Source organism: Panthera pardus, unplaced genomic scaffold, assembly GCF_024362965.1.
Source record: "Panthera pardus isolate Hobbes unplaced genomic scaffold, ASM2436296v1 HiC_scaffold_24, whole genome shotgun sequence".
Taxonomy (NCBI): Eukaryota; Metazoa; Chordata; class Mammalia; order Carnivora; family Felidae; genus Panthera; species Panthera pardus.
Window position 1 is genome coordinate 100,665,527 of NW_026526810.1, and position 21,565 is coordinate 100,687,091.

Sequence of the window (21,565 nt, forward strand, 5' to 3'; positions counted from 1 at the left end):
GAAACTTTGGGGCCTTTTTGCATGTGAAATAGTCATAGAATGGAATTTTATGACAGAGTTCTAGGTAGACCTCTGTAAACCTTGGCAATCTACACAGTATACCATTTATACAGAAGTAAGTGTTTATTGCTTGGTGGACTGAAGGTCTTCCTCCTCTCCTTCAGCACAGACCCTCAAGATTATATGAGGAAGCCTTAAACACACATCCTTTAATGGAGATACTGAAACCAATTCACCAACTTTATGGATAGCTTTGAGAGACTTTGATGCGGTGGAAATGAACCTGTTAGTTTCGCTTATAGATCAGGAGATTGCTTGCAAGTTTGAAGCTTGTGCATTTACACATGTTAGCAAATGGCATAATTAACAACAGTTCTCTTTGTGGTATCTTCCAGGTCTACAGAGTGTCTGGAGGATACCAAAGGTGGTAAAAGTGACATTTACCAGATTTTTGTAGGTTTTTGTGCTTTTCTTGTCAGCAAGACAGCCATGCTCATTATACTTTAAGAAAATATATGCCTTAGTTAAAAGAAAAATTTAGTTGATGGGTGGGTGGCAAGAAGAAAGGATTGTTTGCATAGAATAGTTAGTAGTATAGATCATTTTCTGCAGTAAAGTGGGTGTCTATCCTTTTTTATGCTTAACTAGCTATTTGAGTAATCAGTTTTAAACTAGTTATTGGAGGAGCAGCTTTAAAATATCACCGTTTTTCTTAGCCTGACAGATTAAAGTAAAAGAAAGGGCATGTCTGTACTTACACGTTTCCGTAAAAATATCTGCATTCCTCTAAAACCTCTTAAATGGAGCAAACGCTTTATTCATAAAAGCTCTCATAATAATTGCAAGTCTATGTTATTCTGGGCTGGCTGAATGAGGTTTAACAACAAGGTGACAGCTATTATTTGAAGTGTGTGAAATTAGGAATTCCAGAAATGTTTTGAATCGTATTTTCTTAGTTTCTATACTCTGGGTCTTCAAAACAGTTCTCAATACTTAGGAACAATTAATGCCAGTGATATAGAATGAAATTACTCTCTGCTTGAAAACTTTTATTTTTTGTTTTTCCCCGGTGAGCAATGGCTATAGAATGGTAATTTACAGTTGTCATTCCACAAAAGTGTGAGCCACTTATTGCAAGACAGGGTGTTGGAGAAAACCTTACCTTTAAGGCATCTGAATGTGTATTATTTTAAAATTATTTTTAAACAAAAAATAAATCATGGCATTATAAGGCACATTACAGAAAGTATAGTGAAATTCTCAATGTCTTACCTGGACTCCTTGGCAGAAAGCTCTTTTAAAAAATAAAGCTTTTTTTTTTTAATCTTCCCAATTCCTTCCATCACTTTTCTGCCCCTAAAGAAGTAATGCTTACAAAGCTGTACTCAGTAGCTCATCATTCTATGTTGGAAAGATGTCAGACCTTTAAAAATTTTTTATTTTTCTTGTGGGTTGGCTTTGTGTCAAAGACCTAAGTTGGTATTAGTTTGAAGAACATCTTAGGGCAAGAGTTCCATTTAGAATTTCCTCCAAAGAACCTAAAACTAACCAAAATGTGTGTTTTGTGTGGCACTGTGTTTAGAAATGGGATCCCAATGTGAAATGTCATTTTCCATATCAGTTGGAGTTTTTTTTTTCATTAGCTGCTCTATTGTAGGACTCATATTTATACTAGTATGTTTTTTGGAATGAAACATTAGTATTTCATTACTAGAAAGTAGACTCTCATTCATAATGGGTGATGGTAGTAAATCCTCATTGGACTAAACTGTGCTAACAGAAGACTGCGGGAGTATTTGCTAATCCTCAGCAAGCAAGCTTTCATATCTTTTAGTGAGAAATTGGAAGGATTGAAAGAGAAAGAGAAGAAAAAAGTAAAAGGCATTGTTGGTGTAAAATAGAAATATAACTAGCATTTTGGTTTAACTGAAGAAATACAATCTGTGCAACTATATATAATGCTATAAAATAGATCACACGTGTATGTAGAACTAGTTAAGAACATTTGGATCCACTATTATGCTGGGAAAACAGTGCTTCCCAGTTCTTATGTGAAATTCCCTGCCAGTGGGACGGGAAATGTGAAAGGAATGTTTTCAAATGTTCTTTGATTGGGGCCACTTTGGCCAGGCAGACCTGAGAGACATTGTGTACCACCCCCCTAACCTACTTGTGTTTGCAACCACAAACATCCCATTAAATGTGCTGCTTTTGATGGGCTCCCAGGGGGAACTGATTATTAATGTTTGTCAGACACAGAAGTATTGACATTGTTGTGTTATTAGCATTACTATTCTAACAGCCCAGTCATTAAGGACCCCAGGAGACCTTATTTTGATAACCACTAATGAAGGAGATACAATGTGTGGCAGTAGTCATTTTTGTAATGAACAATTTTACTACCTACTTAGTTTGAAGGTTATGTAAACAAATGAAAAGGGAAAACATAAGGAAAAATACTGAACACTTGTTAGCATTGATTTAGGTTATGAATTACAACTCAAGACTATTGATATGTTCATTCATAGACAGAAGGGGGCCAATATAAATAATAATATGAGGCCATGTCCTAAGACCTAGCAGAAACATGTATAATATAATAGATTAATAATTTGTTCTGGAGTGGTTTTCTGGCTATATATGAAAGTTTTCTTAGATATGATTCATCTTTCCTTCATCACAAATATAGTGGGATCAAAATTAAAAGGTATAATTGTTGGTTTCAGGGTGTCTTTCAGAGATGGAATAACATCACCAATCTGTGCTGTTCATAGCAGTGACAGTTGGGAGTTGTGGTTAGGGACCCTTCTGAGACTCTGCAAAAAGCGTATTCTGATATTTACATCTATTGATTGCCCGTTATATGGTAGTCACTCAACTAGATGCTGAAAACAGGCAAAGGCAAAACTTAACCTGCTACCTGATCTCATGGAGCTTCTAATTTCATGGGGAAGACAGATGTTAAAAGAAATAATTACATAAGTTACCAATAAGCTACAATTATAAACCTTAAAGTCTCCACCAAAAGACTGGAACTGAAAAATGAATTTAGTAAAGTTGCAGGATACAAAATCATTGTACAGAAATCGGTTGCATTCATATACACTAATAATGAAGCAGCAGAAAGTGAAATGAAGAAAACAATCCCATTTACAATAACACCAAAACAATAAAATATCTATGAATGAACTTAACCAAAGAGATGAAAGACCTGTACTCTGAAAACTATAAAATATGGATGAAAGAAATTCAAGATGATTCAAAAAAAAAAATGGAAAGACATTCTGCACTCATGGGTTGGAAGAAGAAATATTGCTAAAATATATATACTACTCAAAGCAATATATGGATTTAATGTAATCCCTATCAAAATACTAACAGCATCTTTTTCATGGAACTAGAAGAAACAATCCTAAAATTTGTATGGAACTACAAAAGAATAGCCAAAGCAATCTTGAAAAAGAAAAACAAAACTGGAGTATCACAATTCCAGATTTCAAGTTCTATTACAAAACGGTAGTAATTAATACAGTATGGTACTGGCATAAAAATAGACACATCGATCAAGAGAATAGAACAGAAAACCCAGAAATAAACCATCGATCATATGGTCAATTAATCTTCAACAAAGGAGGAATGGATCTACAATGGGAAAAAGACAGTCTTTTTAGCAAATGGTGTGGGGAAACTGGACAGCTACATGCAAAAGAATGAAACTGGACCACATTCTTTCACCATACACAAAAATAAACTCAAAACAGATTAATGACCTAAATGTGAGACCTGAAACCATAAAAATCCTTGAAGAGAACACAGGCAGTAATCTCTCTGACGTTGGCCATAGCAACATTTTCCTAGGTATGTCTCCTGCAGCAAGGGAAATAAAAGTAAAAATAAACTGTTGGGACCACATCAAAATAAAAAGCTTCTGCACAGCAAAGGAACCAGCCAATAAAACTAAAAGGCAACCTATAGAATGTGAGTGGATATTTGCAAATTCTATATCTAGGAGAGGGTTAGTATCCGAAATATATAAAGACTTGATACAACTCCATACCCAACAAACAAATAATCCAATCAAGAAATGGGTAGAATGGGGTACCTGGGTGGCTCAGTCAGTTAAACGTCTGGCTCTTGATTTAGGCTCAGGTCATGATCTCACAGTTTGTGAGATCAAGCCATGTGTCAGCCTCTATGTGCTGACAGTGTGGAGACTGTTTGGGATTCTTTTTCTCCCTCTCTTTCTTGCTTCTCCCCTGCTCATGCATGCATGTGTGCACTTTCTCTCTCTCAAATATAAATAAATAAACATTAAACAAAAAGGGCAGAAGATATGAACAGACATTTCTCTAAAGATATGCAGACAGCCAATAGACACATGGAAAGATGATCAACATCACTCATCATCAGGGAAATGCAAATCAAAACTACAATAAGATGTCACTTCATACCTGCCAGAATGGCTAAAATAAAAAACACAAGAAACAATAAGTGTTGGTGAGAATGTGGAGAAAAAGGAACCCTTTTGCACCATCGTGGGAATACAAATTCTGTAGCCACAGCAGAAAACAGTATGGAGGTTCCTCAAAAAGTTAAAAATAGAACTATCCTATAATCCAAGAATTGCATTACTGAGTATTTACTCTGCTAATTCGAGGGGATACATGACCCCTATGTTTATTGCATCATTATTTACAACAGCCAAACTGGAAGCAGCCCAAGTGTTCATCGACTGATGAATAAAGAAGATGTGGCATATATATAATATATAATATATAACATATAACATATAATATGTAATATATATAAATGAATGAATGAAAGGAAGATTATTCAGCCATAAAAAGGAATGAAATCTTGCAACAATATGGTAGAGGTAGAGAGTAAGAGAAGTAAGTTATTCAAAGAAAGACAAATACCATATGATCTAATTTATATGTGGAATTTAAGAAACAAAACAAGCAAAAGGGGAAAAAAGGAGAGAGAGAGGGACAAACCAAGCAACAGACTTTTTAACTATAAAGAACAAACTGATGGTCACCAGAGGCGAGGTGGGTGGGGGAATGAAAAAAATAAGTTATAATTGTAATACAACAAGTGTTAATAAGAAGGAATCAGAGGTGTTAAGAGAGACTATTTTAGGGGTGCCTGGGTAGCTCAGTTGGTTGAATGTCTGGCTCATGATTTCAGCTCAGGTCATGATCCCAAGGTTATGGGATCCAGCCTCGTGTCAGGCTCTGTGATGAGCATGGAACCTGCTTAAGATTTTCTCTCTCTCTCCTGCTGCACCTCTCCCCTGCACAATCAATCAATCAATGAACAAAACAGACTGTTTCAGGGGGACATAACTGAGGCTGGATTATGGGATGCTGGTTATCAGGCTGAGCCCTGAAAGTGGATGGATGGACTTTGGGGGACAAGGGAAGGAAGCCTGGAGGGAGGAACACAGTCTTAGCTAGTGGGAGGAGCCTGTTGAAGTAAGATGGTGAAGGGAGGAGGTTAGATACTGAAGAACAGAGAGCAAAAAGAGAGTGGTTAAAGAAAGAAGGGATCAAATCATGTATGGCCTTCTAAGTCTTGTGGAAAATTTTGGACTTTGAAGCAATAAGAAGTAATTGTAAGTCATTTCAAATGTGGAATGACATAATCAGATATGTTTCTTAAAAAATCATGGAGGCCATTTCATGGATATAATAGATGGTCCAAAATATTCAATGGGCTTATGAAATTTAGAGAATATCTTAAAGGTGATATTTGTTACAATAGCAAAAACATTGAGCAATTTAAAACTCTTGTTGAGCCAAGATCATCTTTTTAAGATCTTTTTGATATCATTATTTATGCTCAAACACAAAGCTGTCTGTTGGATAGTTTGAAAAATATATTTAAAAATAAGTTTTCCTCAGGGGTGCCTGGGTTGCTCAGTCATTTAGGTGTCCAACGTCTGCTCAGGTCACGATCTCGTGGTTCATGAATTCAAGCCCTGCGTCAGGCTCTGTGCTAACAGCTCAGAGCCTGGAGCCTGCTTCAGATTCTGTGTCTCCCTCTGTCTCTATCCCTCCCATGCCATATTCATTCTCTCTCTCTCTCTCTCTCTCTCAAAAATAAATAAAAACATTTAAAAAATAAAAAAATAAGTTTTCCTCAACTTAAGCAGTAGTTTAGAAATTTTTAAAACCTTTATTATGCTTACTTTGGAAAAGTAATCCCAATAATTTTAATTTTTAAAGGTTTCCTTAGTGAAATAGGTAGGAAAGGTGGAGTGGAAACAAAATGAGAATAGACTTTGGAGTCAAACAAACCTGAATTTGAACTCACATTGGCCACTTATGAGGAAAGTACCTTTACATGTTTTATTTTGAAGGTTTCTTATTGACATTTTATGAAGATTTGGAGTAGTGGTTAAAGCAAGAATTTGGAATTCAAAGGAGAATTAGAATGCTAATTCCATTCTTTATTATAAGCATGAACCTTGAGGCAAATCACTTGCCCTTTCTAAGCCTCAGTTTTTTCAACTATAAAATGGGAAAGCTAGTATCTTTCACAAAAAGTTTTTATTCATAGAAGTTGTCAGAAAACATTGCATGTTGTAAGGTTCTTGGCAAATGTTAGCTATAATGATGGTATTGTGTTTCTGGGGTCTTGGCGTATTAGGGAAAGGATTACAAGAGTTTAACATGTTTTTACCTTTTAAAATATAATAGATTTAGTGCTCGCTTCAGCAGCACATATACTAAAATGTCACAGATTTGGGTTTAGTCATGAATAACTGATATGAAGTGCCTGTTGTGTACTAGACTCTGTTCTAGGTGCTTTAGAACTGTTGTGTAATTTCATTTCCACAGTGAATTTCAAAACAGGGGGTTGTGCTCCCCATAGTGCAGATGAGGACACAGGTGCACCCCGTTAACATGTTTTGCCCCATGCCATGGTGTAACTGAGAGATTATCCAACACTGAGCCTTGTTTTGTGTGATTTCAAAGCCATTACTATTGCTTTTATTCATGCAGTTTTTTTTTTTTCTCAATATCTACTGATGAAAGTATATTTTGATTATAGGGCAATTTCACATTTAGCTTTAAGCAAATTGTCCCTTACCAAAGCCCAATGGCAAAGGGTCTGTTGTATTGCACATGCCCCAGTAATAAAAATATGGCTGTATTATATCCATATTGTTTACATAAATAATCCTCAGTAGTCCATTTTTATATTTAAGATTCCAGCGTTTAGAAAACATTTTGGACAAATGCTGTAAAAGTTATTTCATCTCTACCCACATAACAAATTTTCTCTTAACAGAAAACATATTCCTACCCACATAACAAATTTTCTCTTAACAGAAAACACCTGTAGTCTCTTTTGAATCATTTAAAGATGGATTACAGCCCATTTTATAGTTCTTATTTTGACTCCATATATTATTCATGTTTATAAGTTTTCTTGCTCATATTGTCATAAAAATTATAGACTTAATTAGCCTTATGACCAGTCTAAGAAGTCAATAATAAATAACCCACATTTAATAGATGACACAAGGAAGTTAACTGACGGCTGTGAGGAGCCACTTTGAATAAACCCAGTATTTTTTAAAAATGTTTTTTTATTATTGAAGTATATTTGGCATACAGTGTTATATTAATTTCAGTGTATCTTAATACAACATAGTGATTTGACAATTCTTACATTATCTAGTGCTTACCTTGGTAGGTGTAGATGCCATCTGTCACCATACAGCATTATCACAGTATTATTGATTTATTATTGATTATATTCCCTAACTTGTACTTTTCATCCTTGTGACTTACTCATTTTATAGTTCGAAGTTTGTACGTCTTAATCCCCTTCATCTATTTCACCATTCCAGTACTCTTGACTTTTATTTATGACTGCCCTACTGATCTTGGTAGAAAATAAGAAGAGTAGACTTTCCAAGGTGATTTCTCCATTAAAAATGGCTAAACATTAACACACTTCAGTAGATGAACTTGTATAAGATTTTGATTTGGGGCTAGGTTACCTGGGGACCATATTATTGGAAACATTTTCTTTTCTCCTAGAATGTGTTTGACTCTCTCCAGGAGCTCATAATCCTTTAAAAATCACACGCGCATACAGACTTCCACTTTATCTTTCACCAAAATAACATCCATTTTTAAGGCATATCTCCCAGAAACCAGTATTTCTTCTTAGGTGATAGCTTTCCTCCCTCCCTCCAAACATCTGTCATTAGATAGAAAATCGGGTCAGAAAGATTTAACTAACAGCCTTTAAAGGACCGTGAGCATTATTATTCTGGGTATGGAACCACTCCTTTTCTGCTCACAATTACCCTTGGTGAGGATGGTCAAAATACATGACAAAGCATATGACTCAGGAATTTGATAGTTTCCCCCCCTACAGAAACAACTCTTTAATGTTTACTGTTTAGTTACTTCCTATGTTTAAAATGACCTTAATTAAACACTTTTATAATTAAAATTAATAGAGAAAAATTCTAATTAAAATGCTATTTAAAGAAATGTAATGTAGCCCCTGGAATATATCAATGGTTTTCCTTTCACTTTTATTTATTGGCTGTTACCAATTCTATAAAAAATTTTTTTTGAGTAGAGTTGACACATAATGTTACATTAGTTTCAGGTGTATAACATAATGATTCAATTTCTCTATACATTATGCTATGCTCAAGACAAGTGTAGCTACCATCTGTCACCATAAAATGCTATTGCAATATCATTGACTGTATTCCCTCTGCTGGACCTTTTATTCCTGTGAGTTGGTTGTTAACTAATTCTTTATTAGATTGCCAGTTTATTCTGAGTATTTTGAGAAGCTGTAAACTTTCCTTGATTATGTTTATGGTAGGAGCTTTTATGTTACACACATACACACACACACCTTTTTTTTTTTTTAATACTTGGAATAATGAAGTATCGTGAACTGTAAATTTGAATGGTGAGCCTTCTCAGATACCACAGACTTTATCTGTATTTTTCCTTCTAATCCAAGGACCTGGACTGTCTTTTCTTTACTACTTTTCTTTTCCTATGTGTTTAAAAATAATTATTGTGACACCACATGCCAGTTTGTCTTTTCAGCTGTAAGAAAGTTCCTGAAGAACTAGGATACAAGGTATACATCTGCTATTACCTTTGGTGTGCTCTACCAAGCTAGTTGAGATTTACCCAAGAAACAAAGATATTTCCCTGGTTACTCTGCTAGCACTTAGTTCTTTTGGCTTTATATTATTGCTTTAGTATAAAATGAAACGTCTCCAGTGTTGCTAAGTAGGTAATTTTTCATGTTCCAGCTTTAGGTGCCCTTTCTTTTTTAGTATTGTAGAATATAACAATTGGACACTGTTTAATATATAGATGGATATTGGATATTTGGCCCCTTTCTAATTGCTCCAAAATCATCTGACAGTGGTTATTGACAAAGGTACAGAACCAATCTTTGAAAAGGCAACTTAATGCTGAATATATCCAGGCTCAATATTATAATGCTTTTTGGCCCACACTGGTAAATTCTTGGGTTTCAAAGCAGAAAGGAACTATTAAGGGTTATCTAGTGAGCTAACTCCACTTTATAGATGAAGAAAATTGTTCATTAATAACATTCATTCATTCATTCATTCACATAGCAAACATTAGATAAAGAGCCCTTACCCTGTGTGGGTCCTAGAATTATTAATTCTAAATAGTGTCCATTGGAAGAGGAAGATTGACAAATAATTACCATATCCAGTGAAAACTTACATCATAAAGACACATTTAAAGTACTCTGAGGCCACACCTTTGACTGTAGAAGTGTTGACATATGCAATAGGAGTTTCATTGTAAAAAATGAGTAAGTATCTACCAGGCAGGCCAGGGAGAGAAGGCATCTGGGGAGAGCAAACAGAAGTCAGGGAAGAGCACAGTTACTATGACAAATGCTTAGTGTGTTAGTGTGACTGGAACATAGGACTTTACAATGAGGGGTGGTGAAGAATAGCCAAGTTATCACTGTGGGGCAGTGTTATTGGGAACAGCTCATACAGAGCTAGACATTCTGTCAGGACAAGAGGGATGGCTTTGTGAGTTGTGAAGCAATTGAAATACTTCCAAACTGGTTGATAAATAGCCACTGATCTGAGACTCCACCTCCCAGAAGTCCTCACATCCAGTGATTCATCAGTTAAAGAGTTGGCAACTTACAGGAGGTCTCTAGGACCCCTCCAGTACTAAGGTTAGTTAGGTAGGGCTGATTGGTCTTTTTTTTTTTTTTTTTTTTTTAATTTTGGATAAGAGAGAGCATGCATGTGAGCCAGGAAGAGAGAGAGGGAGAGAGAGAAAGAGAAAGGGAGGGAGGGAGGATCTTAAGCAGGCTTACACCCAGCTCGGAGCCCTACCCAGTGCTCCAACTCACGAACCCATGAGATCATGACCTGAACTGAAATCAAGAGTCAGATGCTTAACTGACTGAGTCTCTCAGGCACCCCTGATTGTTCATTTTTTGAGCATCTCTTCTCTTGTATGCCATCGTAAAGAATGTGAACTTTATCCTATAGGGTAGGACTTAAAAATTCAGGTGCTTCCAGGGGGTCAGGCAGGCTACATAAAAATGAATAAAGCAAGTAGGTACATATAACAGGGAGAGATGAGGACTGTAGTGAATTGGAGGCATCAAAATTAATTTTTAAAGAACTCTGCATCAATAAACACAGAGTTTTGTGATTTTGACAGATGGGCTGCCAATGCTCAAATTCTGCACTATAAGTAATAGGAAAACCTCAGTAGGGTTTCTTTTTGATTTTCCTTTTAAACTAGGGGAGTGATATAAGCTTTATTTTTTTTTAGAAAAATTGCCTAGAGGCTTTGATAGACAGAGATTACAAAAGAAAGAGATATGAGACCCAGAACATGGGCTGTTACTTTTGCAACAACGTGGATGGTTCTCACTCATGTGGAATTTGAGAAACTTAACAGAAGATCATGGGGGAAGGGAAGGAAAAAAGTAGTTAGAAATTGAGAGGGAGCCAAACCATAAGAGACTCTTAAATACAAAGAAAAAACTGAGGGTTGATGGGTAGGCAGGGGTGAGGGGAGAATGGGTGATGGGCATTGAGGGGGGCACTTGTTTTGATGAGCACTGGGTGTTGTATGTAAGTAATGAATCATGGGAATCTATGCTGAAATTAAGAGCACATTGTATACTCTGTATATAAGCTAACTTGACAATGAATTATATGTATAAAAAATTATCCTATGGACGTAGAATAAAAGGCTGGTTATCTTTGGGTGATGGAGACTATGCCTTATTACCTCTTTTATTTTTGCTTATCTTTTTTCCCTAAAATTTCTAAAATAAACCTATTTTATGGGGAAAAAAAAGAACAGAGGCTGTTACTAGTTCAAAGATTGGATGAGAAAACCCTGACTTAAATTAAAATATTTTGGATTGAATATTAAAATAAAGTTTTCTCTGTGTAATAAAACAATAGAAAGGATTATTAAGGAAGATATGCAATCTCCATCTTAAAATGTTTCAAGTACTGAAAGACAGTGTTAGAAGCTAAACCCAGTGATTTCTCAGGGAACTTTCTAGGTCTGTGATCATCTGAAGCACAACTGAGGCACAATATTTGTGGAGGAAAAACAAACAAAAACTGTGTGGGTGGTGAAATGGAGTGGAAGAAATGCTGAAAGAACCCTTTTATAATACCCTGCAGGGGATTTGTGTGGTGATGTTAAGATGTTTTCAACAATTCTGAGGTCTATTCATGAATTTAGTGAATTTGAGTACACACTTTATGCTACACACTATTCTAGGCACAATATTAAATAGCACTCATTAGTTCATTTCTTGAGAATTGACTACATACTTAGCACACTTCTAGACATTGTGGATAAGCTAGGGAATAAAACCTACAGTCCCTGCCCTCTAGGAATATCTATTCTAGGGGAGGAGACAGACAATAGACCTGATTGAAGGTCAGGTTATGGTGAGCAAACCTCAAGGGATGGATTGAGGCTGGAGAAGATTTGAGACGGAAACCAACTAGGTATGTAATATCTGGGAAGATTAGAGTGTAGGAAAAGTGATCACTCTACAAACATAATGGAAGGGTCTTCATAGACCTAAAGCTAGCAGAACTTGGAATGTAAGGAATGTAAGGGAGCAGAGGTGAAGAGAGAAAGTCACAGATGTGAGTCTAGGGTGTTGAACCCTTATAGTAGCAAAAGTTATGTGCTAGTTTTGATGGCTGAATTTAAGATTTTGGTGAGACCCCCAAGTGTAGCTCTTTCCTCAGATCAGCATCTCTCAAACTTTGGTGTGTGTCAGAGTCACCTGAGAAACTTGACAAAAATAAAAAGATCCAGGGTGTATTCCTTCAACCAGTCTGAGACTCTTTTCTTTTTTAAATTAGATTACCAGGTTATTCTTCCACAAAGTTTGTGAACCACTAGCTTAGATAACCAGGGATACAAACCTGTATAGAGGGATTGAGCTAAGGGCTGGAGATGTATATTTTGTATACAAAAATGTTGAGCCTTATTGGATGGATCAGCTCTCCCAGGTGATGAGTATTGTTTATTGATGAATCAATGCATGTATGAATGGCTATTACAAAAACTAAAAAAAAAAAAAAAAAGCTAGAAGGAAAATTTTAGGAGAAGGTAGGCAATCCTATCAATTGCAGTAGCCTGAGGTCAAGAAGCCTGAAATATACAGGAGTGCTGGTAGACTGAGTCAGAAGGAAGCTATTGCTATAGAAGAGATGGGGTAGTTAAGCACAATCAGTGAATTTAGGCTCTGCCATCATTTATAGCATTCATCCTGAGCTGTTGATGAGCATTGTTAGGGCAATAAGATATATATAAATATTCACACACATATACACACACACACACACACACACATATATATATACATATACACACACACACATATATATACATATATTGTACATATATATGTATATATATGTGTGTGTATGTATATGTATATATATATGTGTGTGTGTATATATATATATACACACACACATATATATACATATATATGTGTGTGTGTATATATACACACAATACACATACATATATATATGAATTTATGTATATGTTTGTATGCATGCATGTGTATAAAAGTATAGATGTTTAGCTCTAGAATCTTCGTTGTGCCCTGTTGCTATGTTGATGTCTTTATAGCCCCCTCCTTCAGGTTGTGAATCTTGTGGGAAGGAAGGTCTCTCAGGAATCTTGCAGGCTGTAGAGGAAGGTCTTGGGGAGGCTGGAACACAGACAAAGGCAACCAGATGCGAGGATCATGTCTCCAGTAAGCTGCATACTGCACTTGCCACTCTGTTTTGCAGTGGTTCTTTGCTCCCCAAGAATATAAATGATTTCTAGAAATTGCACAAAAATATAAAATCCTACTTTAAGATCTGTTAAAAGCTTTTTAATTCCAGGCACACATCTCCTTTGAATGGATAAATCTTTGTGTCATGAAGCAGAGATGCTTATTAGCCTGCTCACTGGGATCTGCAGGTTCGTAGATGAAGCATCCAACCTTTCTTGTATTTTGAAATGTCATGTCCAACTGCCTCTTAATGAAGATTCATTTATCCTTTTCACATTGTTAAGTATGGTCTATGGGGATAGACTTCTCTCAGTCCACATGAATAGAGCCCATTACTGCTGATGGAAGTTTTGCACATGCCTGAGTAGGTGAATAGGCATTGAAATAATCTACATTTAGATTTCCACAGTCATTTTTATTTAGCTACTTTCAGACTTCAATGATGATCTCTTTTTGTCTCCAAATGTTGTTTGACATTGATTATAGGTTATCTGGTAATGGGTCTGAGTTTGTTACTTTAATAGGTGTAAGTATTTCTTTCCTCTGTTTCAGCTGAGAAGTTTTGAGAGTGAACTATTCACAGCCATTAAGAGATCTCCAATTTAATTTGTCATCATGCTTATTCTGTAGTTCACATTAAGTCCAGAGTACTGAAGGAACTGAACAAGTGGACTTGTAGACATCAGATAGCTGGCCATGGTGTTGGCCATGGCGTCCCAGGATGGTCAGAACTTCTTCCAGCCTCTCTCTTCCTGGATATCTCGGGTTTATGAAGCTCTCCAGCAAGCAGGAGATATGTTATCTGCTTCGCTGGTTAACTTAAACAAGCAAGACTCTAAATTAAGTGAAAAGCTAGACCAGGACTTAGATGATATTCAGATTCAGGAAGCTTACTTTGAAGATGAAGAACAAGGCAATGATTGGCGTCAAGAGGATGAAAATCCCTTGTTTCTTGAAGTGGATCATTTCTCCTGTTGTAATAGTGATTTGCAGGACTCTGCTCAAAGTTCAAGCCCCAGACTTAGCCAACCTGAAAAGGACTCCTGTTCCATAATGTCCCAGTGGCCCAGTCAGACCCTTGATGACCAAAAGCCACCACATATGCTCTCTTCTATTGCTGAGGAACAACGTCACCTTGAAAAGCAAAGAAGTGGTCTTCAGCACAGCTTTGACAGCCAGCTCTCTGGTATTTTAGAAAATATTAATGGAAAAATGCAAGGTAAGGTAGCCAGTGATTAATTTCTCTGGGTTCTGCCAAAGGACATTTCTACTAATTTTATTTTGACTTGTTTTAGTTATCATATGAATTTTATTTTTCTCTCTCTTTAAACGTTTCCACATACTGGCTTCTTATTGAGAGATATACTCCTTAGGAATATTTTCAATATATAAAACGTTGGGAGATCTGTATTTGTGGGCTCCATACTCCAGAACAATAGTTCAGAGCAAGCAAAATGGTGAAAACAAGTTTGTGGGCTCTGTTTGAGAAGCCCTTGTGCATATGTCATGCTTTTTAAACGATCTTTTAAAATGTTCTCTTTTTTTCACTTGGTTAGGAATCTCTAGATGTTACTATATTATTCGGTGTGAAATCCTGTGCAAAAAGCCATACTTGTTGCAAAATTTTTAGTTGATAACACTCCAAGAACACTTTTCACAGCGTTTCACTGAGACGTGATGTGAGATGACAGTAGATAGGAAACCTCTGAAATAAGAATAGCTTGATTTTCTTTAAGCCCTGAGTGGAAAGGACACATTTACAACAAACTGTCTTTAGAGCTTTATCCTGTCAGATATGTTGAATATAGTGAAAATGTAATTAACTCTGTAAAAGTAGCTATAGTATGTCCTGGCATGAATTTCTCATGTTTCTAACGCTCTAAGCCTGAAGTAAGAACATTCGACTTGGTTGAGGGACAGAGGTACATGACAGGCCAAGAAAGGTGTTGGGTGTGTATATGTGATGTGTGCTTGTAATGCATACATATATCACCAAGATTCTTGGATCTTTTATGTGACTTAAAGGTGATGTCACTAATTCCTTTCTTTTTGGGGGAAGCAGACTTTTCTGGAATACTTCACAGCCTCTTCATCCATTTTCAGTGATTCCTCTTAGTTTTATCTTTTTAAGGAAACATTTTATCCAGATACATGAAATCTTAGAAAATGAGGAAACATAATTTCATATTCTTTTTATAGTACTTTCTTGATACTCTTACTTAAATTAATGTTGAAATGCTAGAATAAATTGGAAAAACAAGGGAGGCTGATATTCTTTCTGAATATGACAAACTTATAAATAAATTCAATTTCCAGCTTTTAAAAATTATCTGTAAAGATAATTTTAGAAACATCTGGGCAACCAATAGGATTTCTTAGATTTGACTTGAAATTTCTATTCCTAATTTAGAAAATTCTTGCTAAAGTTGAACTGTATTTAAAATGATTAACATGAATTTGGCTTAATAGTTGCTTGAAATTGGATTTTTAAAATTTGTGTAATTGTTGTAATAATCTAATGACAGTAAAACAATGTGTTTATTGGTTTATTCAGGGGATGTTTAGTCTGTGGATCATAGCCTCCCAGAAGGCAGGAGCCACATCATAGATTAATTTTTGTATCCCTAACATCAAGCATAATGCTAGGTATATAATAGGACACCAAATAATAATTAATGATGGAACATCATTACAACAAGGTAAGCTAACAACTCTAAGACATAGATACTATTATTTTTCTCACATCACAGTTGAGAAGATTATGCTTAGAGAACTTGTGAATATACCCAAGATCCGTATTTAGAAAGAGGCACAGCTCAGGAAGTCCAATTCTAGAGTTTATACATATTATTTCTCTTTTTTTCCTCTCCCTTTTCCAAGTTATAATTTGCATATAGTAAAATTCATCCCTGTTAGTATATGGCTCTGTTTTAATACACAGTCTTGTAACCACTGCCACAACTGAGGTATAAACCATTCCATCACCTCAAAAAAAATTCCCCCAAGTCCCTTTGTACTCATTTCTCTACCACCAGCTCCGGGAAATTGCTGGTACATTTTCTTTCTATCATTTTGTCTTCTCCAGAATGCTATATAAATGGAAATATGCAGATGGTAGCCTTTTGAATCTGGCTTCTTTTATTATGTGCTTACAGTAATGCATTTGAGATTCATCCATGTTGCTGTGTGTTTCAGTAGTTTGCTTCTTTTTTTTTTTTTTTAATTGCTGAGTAGTATTCCACTGCATAAATGCACCACAGTTTGTTGATCCATTCATCAGCTGAGGGATATTTGGGTTGTTTCCAGTTTTTAGCAATGTAAATAAAGCTGCTATAAACATTTGCGAAACAGGTTTGGGTGCAAATGTAAGTTTTCATTTCAACTAGGTAAATACCTAGGAGTAGGTCATATGGGAAGTATATGTTTAACTTTAAGAAATTCTGCTGCTATCTGAATACCACTTCACATTCCCAAAATTAATGTAGTCACTCATTTTCACTTTACCATGGTGTTATCATAAAATGTTTTTCAGCCATTCTCACAGGTGTGTACTGATAGCTCTTATTGGGAGATCACTCTCCTCTGGTCTCCAGTCTGTCCTATGAGCAAAGTCACAAACAGCCTCTTATTTTAGACTATCTTTTCAAGGATGTTTGTATGACAAAGAGCCTTGGAAGATAGAGATAGCATCTCTCTTCAGAGCAGAGAGAAGATTTGTTTGCCTTTCAGTCTAATAAAGATAATGTCTCACTTCAGGGCAAAGCTTAGGCAGATTTGCTTGCAAATGGTAGAGATTTCACAAGCTGGGTCTTCCTTGGCTGTGACATCGCTTCCATGCTGGGCATCTATCTGAGCCTGCCTCTGCATCGCCCCCGTAGTACTTGGAGAGTGGGGGACTGACGTGAATGTGATGTTCATGTAGTATGTGGTACTGTAATAAAACATCCTTTGTCTCTGACTCAAGTCTTATGTCTTCTGCCAACATCCATAAAAATTGTAGCAGGCAAAGTTGTTAGTGTGCAAGTAGGATAAAATCTCAAGGCCTTTCATAGGTTTTAACTCTTGTTTTGATTTTAATTTGCATTTCCCCAATAACTAATGACTTCGAGCATCTTTTCATGCAGTTATTTATCATCTGTGTGGCTTCTTTAGTAAAGTCTTCAAATCTTTTGCCCACTGTTATTGAACTGCTTTTTAATCTTCAAGACTTGAGTGTTATGTTTATATTCTGAGTATGAGATACATTTCTGGATCTTTTCTATTGGTCTACAATTTACAAATATTCTCTCCCAGTTTTGTGCCTTGTCTTTTCCTTCTCTTAATGGTGTCCCTTGAAGAGCAGAGATTCTTAATTACATGAAATCCATCTCATCAAGTTTTTTATTTTTATGAATTGTGCTTTTGTTATCATATCTAAGAAATCTTTGTATAGCCTAAGGTCACAAAGACATTTTTTCTGTGTTTTATTCTGGAAATTTTAGAGATATGGGTTTTACATTTAGGGATATACATTTTGAGGTAATTTTTAAATATTATGTGAAGTATGGATGAAAGTGTTTCCCTCCCACCCTCAATATAGATGTCCATTATTCCTATCTCATTTGTTGAAATGATTATCCTTTTTCCATTATGTGCTTTGGGATCTTTGTCAGAAATATATTATCTATACATGAGTGGGTCTATTGCTGGACTCCATATTTTCCCAATAATCTATATTTGTATTCTTTCTCTAATATCACACTGTCCTGATTCCTATAACTTTTTTTTTTAATTTTAGAGAAAGCATGTGAGCAGGGTGGAGCGGCAGAGAGGAGGAGGAGGAGGGGAGAGAGAGAGAGAGAGAGAGAGAGAAAGAGAGAGAGAATGAATCTTAAGCAGGCTCCATGCCCAGTGGGAGCCCCATGTGGGGCTCAATCCCATGACCCTTGGATCATGATCTGAGCTGAAATCAAGAGTCAGATGCTTAACTGACTGAGCCACTCAGGCACCCTTGATTCCTATAGCTTTATAATAGGTCTGGAAATCAGCTAGTGTGGGCCCTCCAACTTTATTATTTTAAAACATTGTTTTGATTATATTTGCTTCTCCATTTAATTTTTATTTTTTTATCATTTTAATTTAAATTTTAGTTAGTTAACATACAGTGTAATATTGGTTTCAGGAGTAGATTTTAGTGATTCATCACTTATATATAACTTCCAGTGCTCATCCTAACAATTGCCCTCCTTAATACCCATAACTTATTTAGCTCATCCACTTACCCACCTCCCCTTCGAGCAACCCTCAGATTGTTCTCTATCATTAAGAGTCTCTTGTGGTTTGATTCCTATATACATTTTAGAATAAACTTTTGATTAAAAAATTATGCTGGGAATTTGATTGGAATTGTGTTGAATCCACAGATCAGTTTGGAGGGAATGATATGTTGATAATATTTGTTTTTCAATTCATGAACATGGTATATTGCTTTATTTAGTGCTTGGATTTTTTTCCATCTGTTTTGTAGTTTCCAGCATAAAGGATCTCATAGATATTTTGTTAGATTTATACCTAAGTATTTCCTCTTTGGGGATGCTTTTGTAAAGAATACTTTTATAACTTTAAATTTAAAACTGCTGCTTGCTAGTATGTAAAAATGCCATTGACTTTTGTATAATGACCTTATATTTTACAATCTCTCTAAACCCACTGTTAGTTCTAATAGTTTTTTGCAGGTATTTTGGGATTTTCTACATAGAAAATAATACAATTAGTGGGGAAAAGGACAGTTTTATTTCTTCCTTCCCAATATCCCTTTCTGTTATTGATTTATCTTAACTGATTATGCTCTATTGAGCACTCTATTGAATAAGAGTGATGAAAATAGATATCTTTGCCTTGATCTTGAGCTTACTAGAAAAACTTTGTCTTTCACTATTAGTATTTAGGTGTAGGTATTTGTAGATGCTCTTTATTTTATTGAAGAAGTTCCCTTCCATAGGTTTGCTATGAGTTTTTATCAAAAAGGAATTCTGTAAAATGCTGTTTTGAAATATTGAGATTATTATGTGATCTTTCTTGGTTAGTCTGTTGAAATGAATTACACTGATTAATTTTTGAGTGTTGAAGTTGTCTTGCATACCCAGGATAAAATCCACTTGATCATGGTACTGTTCTTTTCATGTATTGCTGGATTTGTTTTGCCAGTGTTTTGTTGAGGATTTTGTTTTCCTTCTGTTTTCATTAGGGATAGTAGGCTGTAGTTTTCTTTTCTTGTACTCTTTGTGTAGTCTTGGTATCTGGATAATGTTGGCCTCACAATGAATTCACAATGAATTCTGAAACATTTTTCCTTTCCTGTAGTCTAGAAAAATTTGAATTAAACAAGCTTTATTTGTTTCTCAGAAGTTTTCTATAGTTTTCCAGCGAACCCATCTGAACCAGGAATTTTGTGTTGAGAAGTAGGGATGGGGAGGGGGAATATTTTCAAGTACAAATTCAGTTTCTTTAGTATGTATAGGATTATTCAAGTTATATGTCTTTTTCTTGAGTGATTTTATGCAGTTTGTGTTTTTTCAAGAATTTTTAAAATGTCATCTATGTTGTTAAATTTATAGACATAGTATTTCCTTGCTATCTTTTAAATGTTTTAAATTTCCTGGTATTGGTGATTTTTGTCTTCATATTTTGCAGAGGGTGTGGTCTGTCTGAGTAAATTATTATCTAATTTATATATCTTTTTTCCAAAGAACTAGTTTTTGGTTTTATTAATTTTTCTTGATTGTTTCTCTGTTCCTGATTTTATTGCTTTCTACTATTATCTTTATTATTTTCTTCTGCTTGCTTTGGTTATAATTTGTTCTTACTTTTTTCTAATATAATTATTAAATGTATAAATTTCCCTATAAGAACTGCTTTATGTGCATCCAATAATTATTAATAAGTTGTCATTAGAAAATATTTTCTAGTTTCCCTTTGACTTTTTTTGATATGTGGTTTACTTAAAAGTATGTTGGTTATGTTCTAAATATTGGAAATATTTTAGATAACTTTCTGTTACTAATTTCTAGTTTAATTCAGTATGGTCTAAGTACGTATTTTATATAATTTTGTGGGTTTTTTTAATTAGTTAAAGTTTGTTTTATCATTCTGAATATGTTCTGACTTGTTGAATGTTTCCTATGTACTTGAAAAAGACTATGTATTTTGCTGTTGTTGGGCACAGTGTTCTATAAATTACTTCACGTTTTTTGAGGATGTTTTTCTCAGAATTTTTTATATACTTATTTTATCCACTGATTTTGCCAACTGATTTTGTTTTGTTGATTACTGAGAGAAAAGTATTGCAGTTTCTAACTCTTCTTGTGGATTTGGCTATTTTTCTTTCCAGTTCTAGCAGTTTTTGCTTCATGTAGTTTGAAGCCCTGTTATTAATTCCATATACATTGTAGAAATATGTGCTTCCTTGATGAATTGACTTTTTGCTCATTATGTAATATACCTTTTTTATCCCTGAAGTCTATTTTGATATTAATATGACTATTCCAGCTCTTTCTTTTTTTAAATGTTTATTTATTTATTTGTTTGTTTTGAGAGAGAGAGAGAGAGAGAGAGAGAGAGAGAGAGAGAGAGAGAGAAGCATAGAGAGGAAGAGGAAGCAGGCTTGGTGCTGTCAGCAGGGAGCCTGATGTGAGGCTTGATCTTACCAACCGTGAGATCATGACCTGAGCCAGAATCAAGAGTACAATGCTTGGGGCGCCTGGGTGGCTCCATCTATTAAGCCTCCGACTTTAGCTCAGGTCGTGATCTCTTGGTTCATGGGTTCAAGCAAACATTAAAAAAAAAAAAGAATATGATACTTAACCAACTGAGCCACCCAGGTGCCCCTCCAGTGTTCTTTTTTTGTTTTAATTTTTTTTAAATGTTTGTTAATATTTGAGAGAGAGAGACAGAGTATGAGCAGGGGAGGGGCAGAGAGAGAGACAGAATCTGAAGCAGGCTCCAGGCTCTGAGCTGTCAGCACGGGGCCTGATGTGGGGCCCAAATTCAGGAGCTGTGAGATCATGACCTGAGCTCAACCAGCTGGGCCACCCAGGAGCCTCCCAATATTTTTTTGATTAGTGTTGACATGGTATATTCATTAACTTTAAATTTATTTTTATATTTATAGTGGTATTCTTGTGCATGGCATAAAATTGGGTCTTTTTTTTTTCATCCAACCTAACAAATTTTCAGTTAATTG

At 35.4% G+C, this 21,565-nt stretch overlaps 1 protein-coding gene across 6 annotated transcripts in view; it reads left to right on the forward strand.

The window, feature by feature from the left end:
• Positions 1-21,565, forward strand: part of SYT16 (synaptotagmin 16) — a 247,830-nt gene that overhangs the window by 139,928 nt on the left and 86,337 nt on the right. For 3 of the 6 annotated variants that reach the window (XM_019451602.2, XM_019451601.2, XM_053889475.1), the window contains exon 3: positions 13,897-14,563. The exons of the other annotated variants lie outside the window; for them this stretch is intronic. In XM_019451602.2, the coding sequence (XP_019307147.1) occupies positions 14,041-14,563 (523 nt within the window). In that variant the 5' untranslated portion in view covers positions 13,897-14,040. The remainder of the gene's footprint in view (positions 1-13,896; positions 14,564-21,565) is intronic. 6 annotated transcript variants of the gene reach the window in all.